At 51.9% G+C, this 20,308-nt stretch overlaps 1 protein-coding gene across 1 annotated transcript in view; it reads left to right on the forward strand.

Annotated features, from left to right (window-relative positions):
• The window catches only part of GABBR2 (gamma-aminobutyric acid type B receptor subunit 2), a 331,202-nt gene that overhangs the window by 258,055 nt on the left and 52,839 nt on the right, over positions 1–20,308 (forward strand). The window contains exons 12-13 of the mRNA XM_054584622.1: positions 11,110–11,217; positions 20,131–20,253. Of these exons, the coding sequence (XP_054440597.1) occupies positions 11,110–11,217; positions 20,131–20,253 (231 nt within the window). The remainder of the gene's footprint in view (positions 1–11,109; positions 11,218–20,130; positions 20,254–20,308) is intronic.

Below are 20,308 nucleotides of genomic sequence, written 5' to 3' on the forward strand. Positions count from 1 at the left end.
CAAGTAGCTTAGCGTCTCTGCGCCTCGGTGTTGTCGCCTGTAAAATGAGAACAGCAAAGGCAGGATCGTGGTGCGGGTTAAACGAGATGATTTAGACAAGCTGCCTGGGACACCAGGTGACTACAGGAATGGGGAGCGGGGAGAGGAAAGGGGTAAGCATCTTTCTCCTCATCACAGTATAATTTCCTGGAGTCCCACTCTGTATTCTGTAAAAAAAAATCTTAAAGGACAAAGGACAAGGTAAACCATAAAGCCAGCTTCAGATGTGGAACAATATGAGTCACAATTCAGTCTGTTCAGCATAGAAACCAAACACAAAGATAAACTATGAACATCACCTCAGGAAGAACCCTATGACAATCACAAGTGGATGCCTCTCTGGGGGCTGTGCCTCTGCTCGGAAGGGCCATTACAACTCGGACAGGGTGGAGGGGGATGGGTGAGCGCGTGTGCGTGCGCGCGCGCGCGCACACACACACACACACACAACTGCTGCTGGGGAGGCGGTTACACTTAGTTCCCATCCCCTGCTCCTCCTGACCCTTTCCAGAATCTTCCCAGCCTGATTTCAGCAAGTCTTGCAAATAGCTCCAGCTACACCGTGCTGTCTCCCTGGACACTGTGTGGGTAGTGGAATCACCATAGCAACGTGGCCCCTGTGGGCACGGAGCTGCCTGTGAGGACAGTGCTGAGTGTGGGCCAGAGCCTGGGTGCCAGGGCGGTGGGGAGGCCTCATCACAGCTTATACACTGACCTGGCCCAGGAACCCCAGCCCCTGGCAGCCCAGAGAGGGAGCAAGGTGGGTGGGGAGGAGGACAGGCGCCCGTCTTCCTTGCAGAGCCTTAGGCAGGAACCCCAGCAGGAGCGTGGAGGGTAAGGAGGGACTCCTCAGTGAGATGAGAAGGCTCGGGTGGGGCTTGGATTCCAGCGCGCACAGGTCTCAGCAGCTCCAGGCACTCCCAGAACGTCCCGGCAGTGGTGCACACTAGGGCCCTGAGCCTGTGCCCCCGGGAAACTCAGTCCTCACCGCCGTGAGTAACGAAGGCCAGGTGCAGCCAGGTGCGGCCTTTCCTCCAAATCCCCACAACCCCGGACAAGGCCGGGTTCACTGTCCCCACTTTGTAGGAGAGAACACTGGAACTCAGTCATCCATGGCCAAGTGGCCATTATTGAAGTTTGGGACTAGCTCTGCGGGACTACAAAGACATTTGAGGCTTTTCATTCACCTTTCTATTTTTTTCAAGAAATATTTTTATTTTTTTTAAAGGTGGTTTATACCAGGAGAAACAGATCAACTAAATTTTTAGGGTTGTGGTCAACATATATCCCAAACAAAATTTTTGTCCATTCTGGTTTCCAAAAATTGAGGTGTAACTCATACACCATAAAAATTCACCCTTTTAGGTGTACAGTTCAGAGGTTTTAGTGTATTTATTGGTTCATTTTTTAATGCATCCCCAAAGTATATCCGAGTGGCTCACACATAAGAGAGTTGCAGTCAGATTGCGTGTGTTCAAATCCCAGGTACACTACTGTGCAGCTGTGTGCTTAAGTGGCTTAACATCTCTGAACCTTAGTTTACTCCTCTCAAAGGGGGCATAATAATAGTGTTGTGAGGATTAAATGAGATAGTGTATGTAAAGCACTGGTGTCTGCCATGTAATAAGATTCAGTAAATGTTAGACATTTTCACATGAATGAATGAACGAACGAACGAGTGAATGATGGGACTATGGCTGGGTAACTGTGTTCACCTCTGGACATCGCTAAGAGAAACACTGATAAAGCAGAGTAAACTTGGGATGATGAAGAGGCTGGACAACAGGGTTGGTGCCGGTCTGTTGGGTGTAGGCGTACCCACGGCAACATCTGCCCTTACGTGGGCCTCCTCTGCTCGAACTGTCAGGGTCAGACTCAAAACCTGCCTGAGTCACAGCCAAGCTGCTCTACCTCGGCTGCCTTGAGTGCTGAAAGGGCCTCAGGACAGGCTGTGAGGGAGGTAGGACTGACACAAATAGGGTCTCCGAGGGCACTCAGACATTAGTCGTCAGTCATTGGAATCTGACGTAGGAGCCAGGAGAAGCTAGTTCAGCCCAGAGCGGCTTTAACATCAGCTCAGAGGAACGTGGCTCAGCTTCAGCTCTCCCAGCTGCCTCTCCTGGCTGACAAGCCTGGCTCCTTTATTTATTTGTTTACTTTTTATTGAAGTAAAGATATACACACGTAAGTATATAGCTCAATGAGTTTTCACAAACTAAACTCAGCTGTGAATCCAGCGTCCAGATCAAGAAGCAGACCATTACTAGCACCCCGTAAGTCCTTCCTACCTATTCCAGCTGCTGTCTACACCCTCTTGAAGAGTAGTCATCCTGACTTCTACCTGCACAGGTGGTGCTGCTCAGTGTGCACATGCATCACCTGGGGATCTTGGTGAGGGCAGATCCTGGCTCAGCAGGTCTGGGGAGGGCAGGCCTGAGATGCCGCACCTCTAACGAGCTCCCAGCTGACACTGAGGCGGCATCCACAGGCCGCAGCATAGCGAGGCCTAGACTGGAACCCATGTTTTATTCTTGTGTTTATCTCTTGGAGACTGTTGTGTAAGAGAAATGGAAGCACTACAACCTTGTCCCGTGAGCAGGAACCGGAGGGAGGAGAGGGGATGCAGGGCCACCTCCTCCTGAGAGGTGGGGTTGCATGCAGGGTCCTGAAGCAGCCGTTCACCCGCTCACAAGAGGTGTAGGAATGGGCTTGGGGTGGGCAGCTGCTGGGAAGGGATGGGCAGTGGGGCCCAGGCAGTGGGCCAGGGAGCGTGGCGCCCTCTTCTGGCCCTCCCGGAGAGGCTTGGATTTTCTATCCCCGACTCAAAAGGTAAAGGCTCCCTGGGAACTCGGAGCTAGCCTCCCAGGAAATGCAAGTGTAGTAGGAATTACTGATGTTTTCAGTTAAAAGGCCATAAATATATGTGATATATTTTTGCTGAGGGATTTCTTTGTTGAGGCAGTTGAAAGATAACCTAAGACAAGCATGTGGTTTGGGGGCTGGTTTATTACCATGTGACACCATGTTTTTGTGGCTAGCCGTGGCGACGTGCTTCGTGATGTCGGAAGGGGCCCGGAAGCTGGCCTGGGGGGATGCCCACACGGTTCGATGGTGGCCTTGCCTGGCAGGCCAAACCAGCTGAGGGAGGCAACCATAGGGACTGGCCCCGACAGGGCCTGTTTGGGCCAACGGGAGTACGGGGCAGGTCGCAGCTCCCTGTCCAACAGCAGTGGCCTCCCCACCCCCATCCCTTCTGTCTCCAGCCACCTGAGACCTTCCATTGTGAAGCGCTCCCCGGCATCCAAAGGAGGGTCCCAGGGGCCCCAGACCCTCTAGCCAATGGGCAGATGATGCCCTCCTTTCCCGCACATCTTCAGGTGGGCCGCTCCTGGCTCTTGCCTTATAATTCATTCATTTTTGTGTAGCACCTCCAGGGCACCACTCTATGCCAGGGCCTGCAGGCACAGAGCTGGACCACGTAGATCACTGCCCTTGGAGAGCTGGCAGTGTAGGCGGGAAGACGTAGATAAACAAATAACTCCCATTCAGCGTGTTGTATGCCCTGAGAGAGACAGGCCAAGGGGAGGGAGTGAGGCCAAAGCAAAGGGACAAAGCAGGGAAGACGTAGTATAGGGGACCCCTCAGTGCGAGCTTCAGTTATTTCTGGAGGTCCTAAAAGATGCCTCTTACTTGCCCACCAATTTCACACCAACTGCGGTCCCATGGTACGCCCACCCTGTCCTTCCTCTCTCACCCTAGCACCCTCTCGTCTGCGTCTTAGCCCGCAGAGCTGCCCGGAGACACACGTCAGCCCTCTCCCCAGCACACCCCCCACCTGCTGCTACCGCCCGTGCTGAGAATGTCACATTTGCAGAAAACTCCCCAACCGCCAGTGGCCAAGACACATGCTAGAGCCATGGCGGGAAGGAGAGGCCTCTTCTCTCCCTCGGCGCTGTGGGGTCACCAGAGCCAAGACCACAGAGGGCAGCGGTGCCTCCTGTGCGCTGCACAGGAGTGTTGGCCTCCGCGGTGCCCAGGAGCTGAATTTCAGCCTGTGGCCCAGTGAGTGCCTCTCAGCAATGCCTCCTTCCCGAAGGGCAGCCTTTCTCTGATGGGCCCCAGGGCTCCTCAGGTGCCCCGCTGGCCCTGTCTGGGGTCCCAGAGTACCCCTGTTTGTGCCCACACTCTCCCATGGCTCCCTGCATTGTTTCCCCAGAAAGGCTTTGCCATACCCTGAACCCTTCAGAGCATTTTCTGTACAGATCTTACTTAAAGGACCCTGGGCAAGACGAGGTCTCTAGAGCTATTCACAGAGGGCATTCTTCCGAGATTTACTGCCTTGGGACACACACCAAACCTCTCCGCCACCCCCCTGCCCAGGAAGACAAGGCAGGCCCTAGAGACCCCAAGCTGAGGCCAGGTCTTTCAGCTCCAGGGCACGTGCCTTTCCCCCGCCAACCTCGTATATGACAGGGGTCTGGAGCTAGCCTCTGTGCAGCCTCGTACTGCCTTCCCTGCCCTCCCGCTTAGGGATTGCCTGGGGTGAGCAGTCAGAATAAAACAAAAGGCCCTTTCAGAACCTTGGACAGCAGGAAAGCGGCTTTCCCCCAGTATCCTGCCAGCCACCCGAGCTTCATCCTCTGCCATCCAGCTTCCTGGCCTGGGGCCCGCGTGCCCCTGCGGTAACGCGAGGCCTGGAGCTTCCCCCATCATCTGTCAGAAGGGGCCTACCAGAGAAGCTGTGTGTCCATTTTCCCTCTGATCCCCAAAAGAGCAATGAAAGCCCTTCTCTCTGCCAGGCAGCCCTTCCGAAAATCGATTGAACAAGCAGCTGAGCACAATTGTTCCGGGCATAGATTTTTCTTTCCATTTGGAGATTTGCTCTAATTGTTTTGTTTTGGTTTTTTTTCCTTTTCCATAGTTGAGGCTGCGATGGGCATCGCCTGCCTCATGGTCTTCCCCCTCCCCCTCCCATGGATCTGTGTGTTCAGGGCAGTGTGCAGAGGGGCCCAAGTCCTCTATGGCTGAGGAGAGAAAAGGAAAGATGTTAACACCAGAAAAGTAAATATGTTTAAGACTTTGGGAGGAAAAAAACGAAGTAGCTGTTTGTCTTGTGTTGATGAATCAGGAGAGACTTGTGGTAGAGGCAACATACTGGAAACAGAATCATTAGAGCCCCTTAGAATCTTCTCGTTGGTTTGGCATCAGAGCACCATTAAATAACCCTGATGGGGGGTCCGCCAAGCTCTGCGTCCCCATGTGGAGTGACAAGGAGCCCAGTACCTCCCAGACAGCCTATTCCATCCGGGTAGAAGGAACCACTCAGGCCAGGAACTCAGCCTCCTTTGCAATTAAGTGCTCCGGTTCCCTCTGCGGTCTTTCTGCCGTGTGCTTGCTCAGCTCGACTTGCCCATTTCTGGTGACAAAGCGCTCATTACCCCTTTATCTGGGCCACGTGGCCTGACCGCCCCTCAGCGCAGGCTCCTGAGATCTAAAGGCGGGCAGAGCAGGCTCTGCCTCCCAGCAGCACCCTCGCGTGGGAGAGGCAGACAGGTGGTCGTGGAGACGTCACCTCAGCGTGACCAGCACAGCCGGAATTGTGTGTGGGGGCGGCCGTCACAAGGAAGCGGCAGCCATGACCTCCCTGCAAGGTCTGGGAGGGCTTCTCAGAGGAGGTGACCCATGGTTTAGATTTTGGAGGACAAATGAGGATTGTGACGGAGATAAAGAAGAATGGCATTCTGGTGCCAGGCCCAGCAGCGTCGGCCCCCGTGGTGCACGGGGAATGTTTAAACAGTGTGGACGTGCTCAGGTGACGGGGACCACGCCTGGCTAAGAATCTGTTTAACCTGAAGGCTCATGGAGCAGTGAAGTGTTTAATCCTGGGGAGATTTGCTTAGATTTGCATTGGAGAACAGCCTCTCTCTCTCGGGTGGGTGAGCAGGAGGTGAGGACAGAGGCGGGGAGACCGCTGGCTGGGAGCTCCGGCGGTGGTCCAGTGAGCGGTATAAGGAACACACGAACAAAAGTCAGACATGGATGAAGAACCTCGGCGCTTAACACGCCTCCATTCCACACGCTGACCCTTGCAACCACTCCATGAAGTCAGAGGCATTATTGTTGTCCCCACGTCACAGATGAGGAAATCGAGACTCCTAAAAGGTGACAGGACTTGAGCCCACGTCAGTCTGATTCCAGAGCCCTGCTCATAATGACCGGTGTGGATGGTGCCGCGGAAACAGAGAGGTGGGGGTACTAACAAGAGGCATGGGAGTAAGATGCCCGAGCCACCCAGTGGGTCACGTAAAGAGGTGGGGCGGGGCTAAGGAAGCAAACACAGGTGCGGAGGCCAGTACAGGAAGGGTCGCCACTCCTAGGCCCAAAAGGGTGAAGAGAGGCATGTCTTCCTGAGCCCAGAGAGGTCTGGAGCCCTGTGAGGAGCCGGCTGTGGCCGGAGAAACAGCATGGACACAGTGGCGGCAGGGAGCTTATGTCCCGTCTTCCCTCTCCTCGCACCCTCCAGTCTCCTGATGGGGCCTTCCAGGTCCAGCTAGGGGACAGGGGACCCCAGGGGTTGCTAGCACGGGACCCTACCCTTGAGCACAGAGAAGGGCAAAGGACAGGTTGGGGGTGGGCAAGACAGAGGGAGAAGGGCCTGGGATTGACTAGGAGAGTGAGAGTGGGGGACGACCCCTGGGGGACTTCCAGGCCCCTGACCTGGGTGACAGATGGATAATGGCCCCCCTCCCTGAGTCGGGAAGAAATGGAGCTGCTCAGGGGAAGCTGATGGGCTGAGCGTTTGCTGTGACATGTGCAGGTTTTATGGGACAACTAAGTGTCACCTAAATCTCCAGGGACAGCGGCATATGCAGGTCTGGAGCTCAGAGGAGAGATAGGAACTGGGAAAGAGATAAAGCATTATCAGGACAAGAAAAGTGGTTGAGGCCTAAAAGAGGGGGGTGATAACCTAGGGAGAGCCCCTTAATCCGCAGGACTGAACCCTGGGGTCCATTTCCTTCTTAAAGAGGTGGTAGAGGAGTGGGGAAAAAATAGCACACCCCTTTTGCAGAGGCCTCCCCCAGGGCTGACCCTGAGCAGAGCCGGCCTGGGCTGGGTGGCTCTGCGGGGCCCCATTCGCGCACTCAGAGCCTCTCCTCCTTTGCAGTTGCATCATTGTCTGAAGAGCTGTCTCCAAATAGGACACGAACCCACTGGGATCATCTTGGGGAAGAATATCTTACAGCTTTTATTTCCTTTGTATGTAGACAAAAATGAAAGCCATTAAGCTTTCCTAATATTTACTACTTGGACTGATCCCAGGGCCCTAGCTCAGTGGGTGTGCCCGGCGCTCTTTATGCAGGAGTTTTCCCGAGAACCTAGTGGTTGGCCGATCCAGAGAGTGGTGGGGCGTTGTGGCGAGGGCCCCCAAGACAGCCCCCAGTTCAGTCATTCCCTGGGAGGGTTCAGCATGTAGTTGTGCTCACGGCAATGATTTATTACATCAAAAGAATATAAAGAAAAATCAGCAAAGGGAAAAGGTTCAAGGGGCAAAGACTGGGGAGAACCAGATGCAAACTTGCAAGAGCCTCTCCCGGCACAGTCACACAAGGACACACTTAATTCCCCAGCCACGAATGGTAACAACACGTGCAAAACATTGTCTGCCAGGAAAGCCTACTAGACGTCCAGTGCCCCTCAGGGTTATTAGCGGGGGTGGCTCACCGAGGCTCCCTCTGCCGGACACGTACCAAAGGCCAGGCTCCCAGCGGGAAAGCAGGTGGGTAACAAAAGCCACGCTGTTTGCACAGACAGTTGGGGCTCAGAGGGTCATTCTTACCCTTGAGGGAATGGTGGAAACCTTCCCTAAACCCAGGTCTGCAGGCAGCAGCTGCAGGGCCAGCCCTGCCAGCAGACCGTCCTGAGGACACGGCCTACCAAGCCTGGGGCTCTGGTCTGCCCGGGAAACCCTCGGCCATTCTTAGCTGTCAGTCTATGGCAGGATATGCCGTTTCCAGACACCAGGTTAAATTTATATTATTGAATTTGAACTAACTTAACTCATTTATATTACTGCGTCTTAATGAATTTAGCCCTCGCAAAATAGACAAGTGGCCTGGAAATGATTACTTTAAAAAAAAGAAAAAGTAAGTCAAAGCAAATATAATAGTGCTAAGCACATTGGAGTGACACTTCTACACGAAATAGGAGATCTTTGTCAGCCCCATGACAAGGTAAAAATAATATTACCTCGTCTTGTGTCGTCCTTCTAAAATTTCCATGTTCTGTGTACATGTTGAAGATTGTTTTTCTGGCAGGAGAACATGGTCAAAAATGCATGAAAGCCATCGGTCTAACCGCCATGGCAACCCATTTGCTTTGAGAGGGTATCGAGATCCCCCCAGGAGAGTGTTCTCAGGCTGCTCCGCCACCCGGGTGTGCCCTGTCCCTTTGATGCCTAACTCCTGGGCAAGGGTGAAGCTGATCTGGGCTAAGGAGGCTCCATCTGAGGAGGAGGGGGCATGGGGAGGGGAGAAAGGGCTGCACAGGGACCAGGCACTGAGTCCCAGGCTCAACTCTGGCTGGAGCTTGTGGCCTGGTTGAGAGAAATAACACACATTCAAAATGCCGAGCCTCAGCTTCTTTATCTGCAAAGTGGTTTTCTCACTCAACGGGGACTCCAAAAACATCACCCTAGTTGTTGTTTTATTTGTTGGTTTTTATCATATGTTCTTGGCCTCTGGTTTAACAACAGTCTCCGACTTCAGTGGTTCAGACTTAGGATTTTTCAACTTTACGATGGTGCAAAAGCCATCCACGTTCAATAGAGACCTACCTCGAATTGTGAATTTTGATCATTTCCTGGGCTGATGATATGTGGTTCAATACTCTCTCATGAAGCTGGGCAGCAGCAGGCTAACGTAAGTGTCCTGAGTACATTTAAGGCAGCTAGGCTACACTGTGATGTTCCATAGGTTGGGTGTATTAAATATATTTTCAGCTTATGATATTTTTAACTTACTATGGGCTTATCAGGATATAACTCCATTGCATAAGTGGAGGATCATCTGTACTTATGAATGAGAATAAGAAGGAATGAACAAATGAATGAATGAGATGCAACTCTAACAGCCTGGGAATTTACAATCTGGTCATTGTATGAGCTCAAGTCTAAATGTGCAGTTATTGGCTCCTTCCCCTGTCCCGTTTTTCTTTTCTTGCATCCTTGCATGATAATATGGCTGATAATGTGGCCATCCTATGCTTTCCTAAAGGACTGTTATTCATTCTTGTCTAATTTCTCCATGTTTTTGAAATTATAAACAAAAAACAAAAAAACAGGTATGTGCCCACCAGTACACTGTTGGCCTTCACACCTCACATGCTCATGTTTCTGAAAAATAACTACAACAGTTATCCCTCCTGGACTTAGCGGGTCAGCCTTGCAGTCTACCTGACCAGTTTCTATTTTCACAAATAAAGTAGAAAGAGGAAATGTTTTGTGCATGGAAAGCTGGAGAACCAAGTTTCTAGAAAAGCTGGGTGAGGGGACTCCATGAAGGGACTTGGCTGGAACATTTCTGGGAGCTCCCTGCATGTGCTGACGGCAGGCGTGGGCTGGGCAAACCTGCTGCTTCCGATTCTTCTGGACACCAAGGACCTGGCCTGTCTCCTCCAGCCTGGCTATTTCTCTCTCTCTCTTACCACATCCGCCTTCTTGTTGTGTTTAGCTGAGGAAAATGGGGACTTGTGAGAGGAAATTTAGCTCAACAGAGCTGAGGAAACATGAAGGAGAAAACCAAAGCCTAGAACTGGAGTTCACAGAGCACTTTTTTTTTTTTTCCGTTTTGCTTTGGTGTTTTATCCCAGGGAGCAGGAGGTCCCCATGGGACACAGCCCAGGGCTGGGCTGTGATGTGGGGCCCAGGCTGGAGCGAGGCGAGTGTCCTGGGTATTGGAGGGGGTCCAGTCCAGCTGGTGAGGGTAAAGTCTGGAGTGGCCGGGATCCAGCCATGACGGCAGAGCGGGCAGGGAATGAGCATCCAGGAGGCTCCCAAACCTTAACCCATGGTGACTGCCCTTCTCAGCCTGCAGGGATCCAGACTATTGGCTCCTATCAGGGCTGGCAGTTCCCATCGGCCACCAGCCCAGGGCTGAAGATCAGCGCACATCTTTGTCCTAGGGAACAGGCAAGAGCCAGCCACGGTCCAGTGTGGGCTCAGGGCCAGGCTGGCCTAGCACCGAGTAACCAGACAGCTGAGCTGAGGTCACCCCGTGCAGTAGGAGCCAAGCAGCCTAACTGTGGGGGGCGGGGGGGGCAGGGCTCTGAGCAGCAAGATCCAGGCGGCATCTGCTCCTCTTTCTCTAAACGCCTGAAGAAACAGGCCCCTGAGGGGAGCGGGAAGGTCACAGCCCTTTTCCTCCGGACACCCTCCCTAACCGAGCAGCCCCCCATGACGGCGCCCCCCAGGGCCAGCTCTGGCCCGGTCCTGCCCTGCTCTGGCGGGTTTGCTGAGCGCTGGAGAAGGCCCGTGGCAGGCCCACTCACCTACCGAGTGTCAGCCCCTGTGGCCCTGTGCCTTCCTCCACCCCCTGCCCACAACAGAGGACCCGGAGTCCTTCAGACGAGGTTCCCGGGGCCACCTGGTCTCCTGTAGACGCAGGCGAAGAGAGAGGGAAGTCAGCGATTACGTTCCCCCTGTGGAAGGCACTGAAGGAAGGAATGAAAGAGGGAAGGCCAGAGGGCTTTTCTGTCACCCTCGGTGACTGACCCCTGAGGGGTCCTGCGGCCCTCCCTGCCTCTCTGCACGGCTGGCTTCCTTGGGGGCCCACCGAAGGCAGGATTTGACTCTCCAGTGCCTCTGTGCCCGGAGACCTGGGTCGGGCAAGTGGCTGATAGAACTAAATGTCTAGCAGACTGAAATGTGATTGAAAGACTGTAGGTGCTAATAAAACTATATGATACGCAGAGTGTCTGTTCCCATCCTCTAGGGTCCCCCTGTTGGGATATTGTCGTAAAGGACAAGCTCAGTCCACCTACACGTTAATGTTTGTGCTTTCTCACGGCCTCTAGGTCAGGACCTGGATTCTCACTGTGGGCTACACAACCGCCTTCGGGGCAATGTTTGCAAAGACATGGAGGGTCCACGCCATCTTCAAAAACGTGAAAATGAAGAAGAAGGTAACCACTCCTCCTGTTTCAGGGTGTCTGCAGTCTTCCCTTAGCGTTTATTTAACAACTATTTATTAAGCACCTACTATGTGCCAGACACTGGGCTATTTGCTGGGGATTCAAGATAAGCACAATCCCCTGCCCCACCCCATGCTCTCTATACCTTGGGCCACCTGGGGAAATCAGACAGTTAATAAAGGGGATCCTTTATTAACTGTGATATGGGCTGGTCAGGGATGTATGGGGGTCCTGGGGTACCCCCATACATATGGGGGATCAGGGAAGGCTTCATGTAGGAAGTGTCATCTTGCTGAGACCTGGAAGATGAGTGGGGATTAGCCGGGCTAAGGAGTTTTCAAGCCCTGTAGAGGGAATTGTGTGCAGAGGCCTGGGGAGGGAAGGGGTGTGTTCATGTTGCTGAGAGCGGCTCTGCGTGGCTGGGTGGGGCACAGGGTTTGTGAGGACAGAGTGCAAGGAGAGGCTCCAAGGGAAGGCAGGAGCCTTGGTAAGGAATCTGGTCTTTAACTTTTGGGCACCGGGAGTCCTTGAAAGAGGGGAGTGACAGAGGGCAGGGACCTGATTTAATCGTTCCATGTTCCAAGAGGAGTTCTGCCTTCATGTGAGAAGGAAGCATTTGCCACCGATGTGGTTGGGTGTAACCAGCACGTGGACTAAGCCTGACCCTTAAGATGTGTCAGAGATGAACTTTCTCCATCTCTGTCCTTTCAGCTCTTCCAGTGGTGCTTCTCCTCCCTTGCTCCTTAGATAAAATTTGGAGAAGTCTCATGACTTTGAAGGGCCTGTGGTCAGCAACTAATATGTGGAGTCCATCGTAACATCCAACACTTCAAACTGCATGTGAAGGCACAGCTCCCCCTCCCCCAGCTCAAGCCTGTGGGCCACCCACCCTGGGAGACGGGGTGCAGGGGGGCTGTTCCTCTCTTTTGCCAGCCTGAGTTTTTCCCCATCATCCCATTCCCAAGGCTTCTGAACCCTCCAGAGCTGGAGCTTGGAGCAGTGGATGGGGCAGGAATGACCTTATTTGCGTTGCTTGCCAGTGCTGGGCTCAGCAGGGGTTAAGCAGACCCTTTAGACTCTCTTGGGTGTTTCTGTGGGTTTCTCAAAGCCCCCATTCCTGGGACTCTCCCTCCAGCAGCGCCCTTGACACGGGAGACATACTCCACCGGTTGGCTGCTTGTGGCTTCTTCCTCCAGCCCTGAGCACCTGGTGGCTCCTCGCTCCTGGGCTCACCCCTGCCCCCCAGCTTGTCTTGCGCAGGGCCACACAGCCCTCCCTTGCTCTGTGGGCCACAGCCGCTCAGCAGGAGGCACCCCCACATCCTTTGCTCCTACAATCTCGAGGATTTCAGGCGGATCTCACTCTATCAGCTGCCCCTCTTTTTTGCCCCCCCAACCTGAAGGGCAGCTGACCAGCCTGTTGTCCCTTTGTGGGCTTTTCAGACAACAGTCAGGCATCAATTCATTGGGTCCCCTATCAAGCAAGCTCCCTGAGTGCTCTTCTTAAAGCCTCTCGCTTGATGCTCTCTCTTGATTTGAGGTCAAGGAGGAACCATCCCCACCCCAGCCCCACCCCTGCCCTCTCTCCTGGGAGAGGAATCCCATAACATCATGACACCTCTTACCAAAAGTCCTCTCCTTGACTCACCCCCACCTGAACCCCCCACCTGCCACCACACATACACACTCACTTTTTAACCCCCTGATACGGGTATAGCCTGTTTACAGACATCTCTGCAAGTCCTGCATTGTAGTCTTATCTCACCCTGGAACATGGTGCCTGTTGTTACGATTCTTCACCCCAAACTTGCGTTTCCCATCCGGCCCCTGGGGTAGGAGTTCTGGCACCTGTGGCAGAGAGCAGGCGGGCCCGAGGCAGTGGGGCCGGCAGGCAAAGCAGGAGAGCGGGCCTCCGCTGGCCTGCCATGGGACTCCGGCACATCACTTCATCTGCCAGGTGCTCTGTTCCCTGATCTGTAAATGGGGACATCTTGAAATTGTATTGTTTCCAGAGCCGTGGTTCTGCTGGCGCCTCGCACGCATCACCCTCACCACCTGCCCCTTTCACTGCCGGGGCTGCTCAGGAGCTGCCCTCCAAACTGCGGTGGGGCATCTCTGCCCTTCTCTGCCCCCTGCCCTTAGAAAGACTGCAGGCTGCTTCTAGAGGAAGGAAAGAGCCCCACTTGGCCACCCCTGCCTGTGCACACCGATAGGTCCCCTCCCCTCACCGGGCCTCAGCAGCCTTTGTGACAGCTGCCTTCTGGCTGTGAGATGAGAATCCCGGTTACCCGCCCCTCCCAGCCCTGGCTGTGTGTTACAGAAGTAACCCAGCCCAGGCCTGCTGAAACCGAACTCCAGGGCTGGAACTGAGCATCAGGAGTTTTTGGACTTTCCCAGGGAGTACTAACAGACAGCCAGGACGGAAGACCTCTGGCCTACATCAAGGCTGCGCAGAGCGAGGGCTGAGGGCAGCACCGTCAGCATCATTTAGGAGCCTATTAGAAACGCGGATTCTCAGACCCCACCCCACACCCCCACCCCAGCCCTCAAATCCTGATTGGAGCCTGGAGCATGTTTCTCACCAGCCCTTCCCAGAGATGCTGAAGCAAGCCAGAGTTTGAGAGGTGCCCAGGGACTGCCGGGGCTCTTCTGCTCTGTGGCTCCGGTTAGAGAGAGACTCTGCCACTTAAAACAACTCCATCCTGGCTTTGAAGAATCGCAGCGTTGATTCCTCTGTGCCAATATGTGATTCATCCATAGTGTGATCTGTAATAAAGAACCAGCCTGTGTTCCATTACTCATGTGATTGGTGAACAAGAGCACTCTGACTGTCTGGCAACAATTGGCAAACCATGTCAAGGAGACTGTAGGAGTTCTGTTGTCTGAAAGCTCCCCAGAGGCAGAGCTGCGATAGGGCCACACCCTGCGGCAGGCCTGAGCCCAGGGGATGTGCAGTCTGGGCCACGGAGAGCTCCAGCTGCTGGTGGGCCCAGGGTCCGGGGAGAGCCTGCCAACGGCCCTGAGTGCAGGTTTGGTCACTAGTTTTGTCTGTCGTGAAAACAATTAAGACCAGATAAACACACCATCCCAGAAACTTTTTGCTCTAGGCTTTCTAGTTATGCCAGGAGATGGTTAGCAGTATTGTATTTATCAGCCAAATTAGAGGGAGTTAACGGTGTGGAAGAGAACTTTGTATCACACACAGATCAAAAACTCAAGTCCGGGTAGCAGATTGTTTTGAAAGAATTGTGGTAGTTGCAGGTCAAACTGGGATTAAATTCTCTGTGATTCCTACCTTTTATATAGCCAAGGTTGGTTTTTATCGTTTTATTTTACTGGTTTTTTTTCGTAAAGTTTAAACTGCTTTTTATTAAAGGAGGCCTCCTAAATTTTTTTTTAACTGACACATATATTAGATTTACATAACTTTATAAATGCAATCATATACCTTTTTTTATCCGGCCTTTTGATCCTTTTCTTCTTCCCCTGGCTCCCCCTTCTCCTCCCTCCGCCCACAATGGCTTGCCCTCACCCAACGCACATACACAAACTTCACCCATGTGGTTGCATTTTTAAAGACTTTACAGGAAAAGAAGCCTATTGACACATGGTGATGTAATGCTTCCAAATTCAGTATTTTTACAGCATGTTACTCTTTTTTTTTTTTTTCTTAAGATCAATCATAGAATCTTGAATTGAGAGGCCTTATTACCATCTTTATTCTGACTCTTACTGGGACCTAATTGAAATGTTGAGATGAAAGCAGTAATGCAGACACAGAGCAGGTGGGTGTTTCTGAGGACAAAGAAAGTTCACTGCAACTGACTCGACACCACTGCCGACAGTAACCTAGGGACGTCCGCTTGGGTCTTCATCCCGCCTTAGCCCAAGAGAGCGCTTTTGTCAGCTTCACCAAAGCATCGGTCACCTGAGTGACAGCAGGGAAGGCAGGGCCACTGGGTTGTGCGACTTCAGGGAACACCATTCCCACACATTCCCCCTGGAATGGTGTCCCTGGAACTAGACAGTGAGTTGGTCCTAGAGGAGTCCAGTAAGAGTCAGTGAAAATACCTGAAGTTTTCAAAGAAATAAAGAGATTTTTCAGTAAACCAGCAGTCAACCACCTTCTTCTGTAAAGAGCCAGACAGTGAATATGTTAGGGTTTGCCGGCCATACAGTCTCTACTGCAGCCACTCAACTGCGCTGTTACAGAGTAAAAGCAACCCTATACATATGTGAATGGATATTGGATATAAAGTTCCAATAGAACTTTACTTATAAAAACAAGCAGTAGGCCAAACTTGGAGTAGTTTGCTAATCTTTGCTCTAACAACAATGGGAAGTGACCTTTAGTAATAGCTGACACCCAGGTCAGTACGGCTCAGTTGGTTGGAGTGTCGTCCCACAGAGCGAGGGGCTGCAGGTTTGCTTCCAGGTCAGGGCGCATGCCTGGGTCACAGGTTCAGCTCCTGGTCACGCTGCATGCACAAGGCAACCGATCAATGTTTCTCTCTCCCTCTCTCTCTTCCTCTCTTCCCCTCTCTCTAAAATCAATATGCATGTCCTCAGGTGAGGATAAAAAAAATAATAATAATGAAATAATAATAGCTGACATCTGGTGAACAGCCATTGTAAGCCAAGCTCTGATAATCTAATGGGGTTTGTGTCATTATCATCCCCGTTTTGTGGATGAAAAAACTGGCTCAGAGGGATGAAGAAACTTACCTAAGATCATATAGCTCATTTTAAGATACAAACTCAGACCCGATTCCAGAGCCTGGTGCTTACTCATTCCCGGGAGTCTTTGCTCCCCATCTCTCAGTGAGGGCGGAGCAGTAGTAACCTCCCAGCCTCAGGGAGAGAACAGATACCATGGCATCAATGTGATATAGCAGAGAAGAGCTCGTATAGCTTTTGAAGAGAAACCTGAAAAATAAGCAAGTCAGAGAAGCTGAAGTGACACTTAAAAGATGGCCTTGTCTAATGAAAGGGTCCTTTGGTCAGGTCCGTGCTGTTTTTGAAATTTAAAATATTATATCTCTTTTTAAAAGAGTATTTTTAATCACCTCTCCTTGACATTGTATTGTGTATGTGCATGGGTATTTATTTAATTACTCACTGTTAGTCTCCCTCCCTATCATGCGTGCTCTATGAGGGCAGGATATTTATGTTTTTTGCCCATCCCCAGTGCCTAGAATAGAACCTTACTTGTAGTATAGGCACTCAATAAGTGTTTCTGCAATTCATAAATGAAATGTAGTTTAAATCCATTTGATCACAAACACTGGCCAAGTGTCAGGCTTTGCAAATGGTGCCAGAAGGAAGTTAGACATGTCCTCTCCTCTAAGATATTCTCAGAGCCTTCCTGCCATAGAGCCATCAGTCCGCGGTCTAGTAGAGCTGGGGTGCAATACCACATTTTGCCCTTAGATGTCATTATCAGGCACATAAACAGAATTGCTAATTGTCAAAACGCACGTAATGGTAGCCAAACAGCTACCATTTGCTGAGCATCTTATCTGTGCCGGACACTCTAACTGGGTGCTCTCTGTACATCTCATTTTACTCTTATAGCAGCTCTGCAGCTTAGGGCTCAGTGGTCCCAGTTTTAGAGGAGGAAGCGAGCTTCACGATGTTATACAGCCTGCCCGAGATCATATTTGTCAAGAGCTGGGATTAGAAGGAGGTCTTCTAAATCCAAAACCCGTGTTCTTCCCATGGCGCCATGCTTAGAGATAATACATGAGCCTCCCTGCTTCCTGCATCCCCCTGCCCCCGGCCATTTTATGCATGAGATGCGGAGTGAGAGAAGACGTGATTTGCCCAGGCTCACACAGGGGGCAAGAGATGGAGCCAGGACTCCAGTCCAGGTCCATCTAATCCCAAATCCTGTCTTTCTACTACCCCGTGCTACCTCAAACTTCATACTTGAGCCTTAAAACTGGAAACACTTCATCCCATATATCAAGGGGAAGTTTCAAGGCCAACTGGGCCACGTGGGTGCCTTCTCATTCAGGCAGCCATGGAAGAGGGGCTGCATCCACTCTGAAGGGAGGTCTCTTCCCCTTGCAGGTGACTCGCTGAGTGTGGCCCCGCCCTGTGTTTCTCAGCTCTTTCCCTTCAATGAGCCACTTCTTGTCCAGTACAGACTGTGCAACCCCAACAGACCCAAGGTTTTGTGTGCTGGAGTATGAGGTGTTCCATACTCTTGTACTTCACGAGCTCTCAGGAAGAGACCAAGAGAAAATGGGAGCAAGTTCAAGGCCACTGCTTCCCAGAAGTTAAGACTATGGGAAGAGTAGTTGGCCTTTAGCCTCATGAGAAAGCAGTGGCAGAGAAGATGAGATACGGAGGTGCTGGCACTTTCTGGTGAGGGAAGTGTGGGGAGGGGGAGAGGACTGAGAGGCAGAAGCCAGATGGGCAGGAGGCCGCCCAGTATTTGTGGCCTCGGCATCCTCCCGCCCATCCCGGTAGTCACAGCTCTGCTCCGAGCCTCCTCCCTGCTCACCAGGCGGCTGCACTAGCTTCTAACTGGTCTCCTAACTCAGGCTCCCGCCCAGGTGCACACGTTGGTGCTGCACGTTGCTCCCATCACGCCGATGCTGAAGGATGCTTAAACCTCCAGCGGATCCTCATGAAGCCTCCATTATATGTCCCGCAAGCTCTCCCCCTCTGCTAGCCCTGTCTCCAGCCTCCCCCAACCCACCCCACTCACCCAGCCATGCACAAAGCCTCTCACAGAAAGAATAGGGTGTTTCAGACGAAAGAACCAGCACCTACAAAGGCCTGAAGGGTGAAAAATACATCTCAGCCACAGAGTAAGGAGGAGTTAAGCATCAGTGAAGTGCACATGCTGTTTGGAGAGTGGTTGCTTGGCTGGATTTATCCTCTGGGTGATGGGGAGTCACAGGAGACTCTAGAATTGGGGTGACATGACGTAGTCCGCCCCTCAGCTGCCATCCACGGAGCTCTTCCTGCTCTGTCATGTTGCCCTGCTGCCTCCTCTGCCTGATGTCCCCTCCTCCCCAGCCCCCAGGGGCCTCCGGCTCCTCCTCCGTGAAGCCACTTCCTCTCCTCCAGCACCCTCTTGTAATCGTCCATGAGAAGCCTGTCTCTCCTGCCCACCCCAGGGAGCAGCACCAGGGTCTGTCCATCTGTGTCGCCAGTGCCCAGCGCAGGGCCTGGCACAAGTGAGTGCTCAGGGCACGTCTCCTCAGATCATCATCCATCAGCCAGTCCTTACTGAGCACTTTTTCTATGCGTGGCTCCGACAGGTGCTAGGAACAGGGCAATTAGCAAAAGCTGGGCTGCGCAGAGCTCACAATGTAGTAGGAAGACAGGCATGAGTCAAATCATTACACATATAGTGTGAAGTGGCTACTCATAGGGACATAAGGGCAGGAGAGTGCCAGCAGAAAGGTTGGGGAAAGACCTTCCAGGGGTCGGGCACAGCGTGGGCAAGTGCCTGGGGGCTCCAACCCTGGCAGCCTGTCCTCCGAGCCCTAAGCTCCTCAGGCGTTTCTTTGTTTTGCTCCAACTTCTCGAGGCTGGCAGAGAGTTGAGTAGCTCCCCAGGGGGTGCAGGTTAGCAGGGAGGATGCAAAGCATCAGCGGTTCACTAGATGCTTCTGGAAAATCTCAAAGAAGGGGCTTTGCCAGCGCCCGCCCCCAGATAAAGTGGTTTTGGTGGGTTGGATCTCTTTGGCACTAACTCAGAAATACTCTCTTCCTGTTCTTTTCACAGTTCAGCTGCAGAGAGGCCCCTTGAGTTTCTATTTCTAGTTTAAAAATGGCTTTAATCATTAAAAGCCAGACTTGGTGATATTTCTTAAGCTTCTGCCTCAGTTTTGTTTATTTTTCTATGATCCTTTCTAGAACTACTTCATCACATTAGCTTTTATTGGGAGGAGGGGGGGTTACATAAACATGCAGTGAGTGAGACACAAGTTAGCTTTGGCACTGACAGCATTTGTCCCCAGGCCAGTCCCGATCAAACAGACAGAAAGTGGGGTGGGAATTTCACAGTGTAATAAAGACATCATAGGCTGCAAAGAGGGATGGGAGTTATATTTCTTCTTTTTATAGTCCTGCATCTCAATTCAATCCATCAAACTCTCTATTGCATGCCAGGCCCTGCTAGGTACTGAAGGTACACAAATAAATGTTTACTGAGGAAGGAAGATGTGTATACAACCTAATATAATGTCTGGTCAGTACTGTAAATATTGGAGGGTATGGACTCTGGGGATAGGGGGAACTTGGTTCAAATCTAGGCTTCACCTCTTAGTAGCCATATTACTCTGAGCCAGTTACTTAACCCTGTACTAGCTTCAGTTTCTTCATCCATACAATGGGAATAATAATATGTGTCTTTATATATGAAGTGATATATGTAAAGATTTGGCCTCCAGGCAGACACAGAGTAAGCTTTCCTTAAATGCTAGCTATTCTTTTTTTTTGTACGTACTACTATTACTACTCCTGATAATTAAGTATGTGAACAGTGCTATTGGAGTAATTAATTCTGCTGTGGGAGTATGAGAGGACTTCATGGAGGAGGTCATAATGGATCTGGGTGTTTAAGGACTATTAGGAGTTTGCCAGACCGAAAGAAAAGAGTTTCAGCAAAAGAACCAGCCCCTACAAAGGAGTGGGAGGTAAAAATCACAGCAGGTCCACAGATTAGGAGCTGCCAGACTTAAACTGAGTTCACGCTTGTATGTAAGGAGTGGCCAGACCAAGCTCAGGAAAGACCTTGAATGTCAAGCAAAGGAGCTTGGCTGATCTATCCTGTAGGGGATGGAGTGTCTCAGGAGGTTCTCAAGCTGAAGGTGACCCAATTTTCAGCTTCTATCTGGGAAGCTGTCTCTCACGTCCCCTGCGTCCTGCTCTTGCCCTCTCTGCAGATCATCAAGGACCAGAAATTGCTTGTAATCGTCGGGGGCATGCTGCTCATTGACCTGTGCATCCTGATTTGCTGGCAGGCTGTGGACCCCCTGCGAAGGACGGTGGAGAGGTACAGCATGGAGGTAAGCGCCGGGCACCGGCAGGGGGAGGCCTGCGGGGCGCTGCTGCCAGACACTT

The sequence above is a fragment of the Pteronotus mesoamericanus genome, unplaced genomic scaffold, assembly GCF_021234165.1.
Source record: "Pteronotus mesoamericanus isolate MK-2021 breed Mesoamerican mustached bat unplaced genomic scaffold, CSHL_Meso_final contig_78, whole genome shotgun sequence".
NCBI lineage: Eukaryota > Metazoa > Chordata > Mammalia > Chiroptera > Mormoopidae > Pteronotus > Pteronotus mesoamericanus.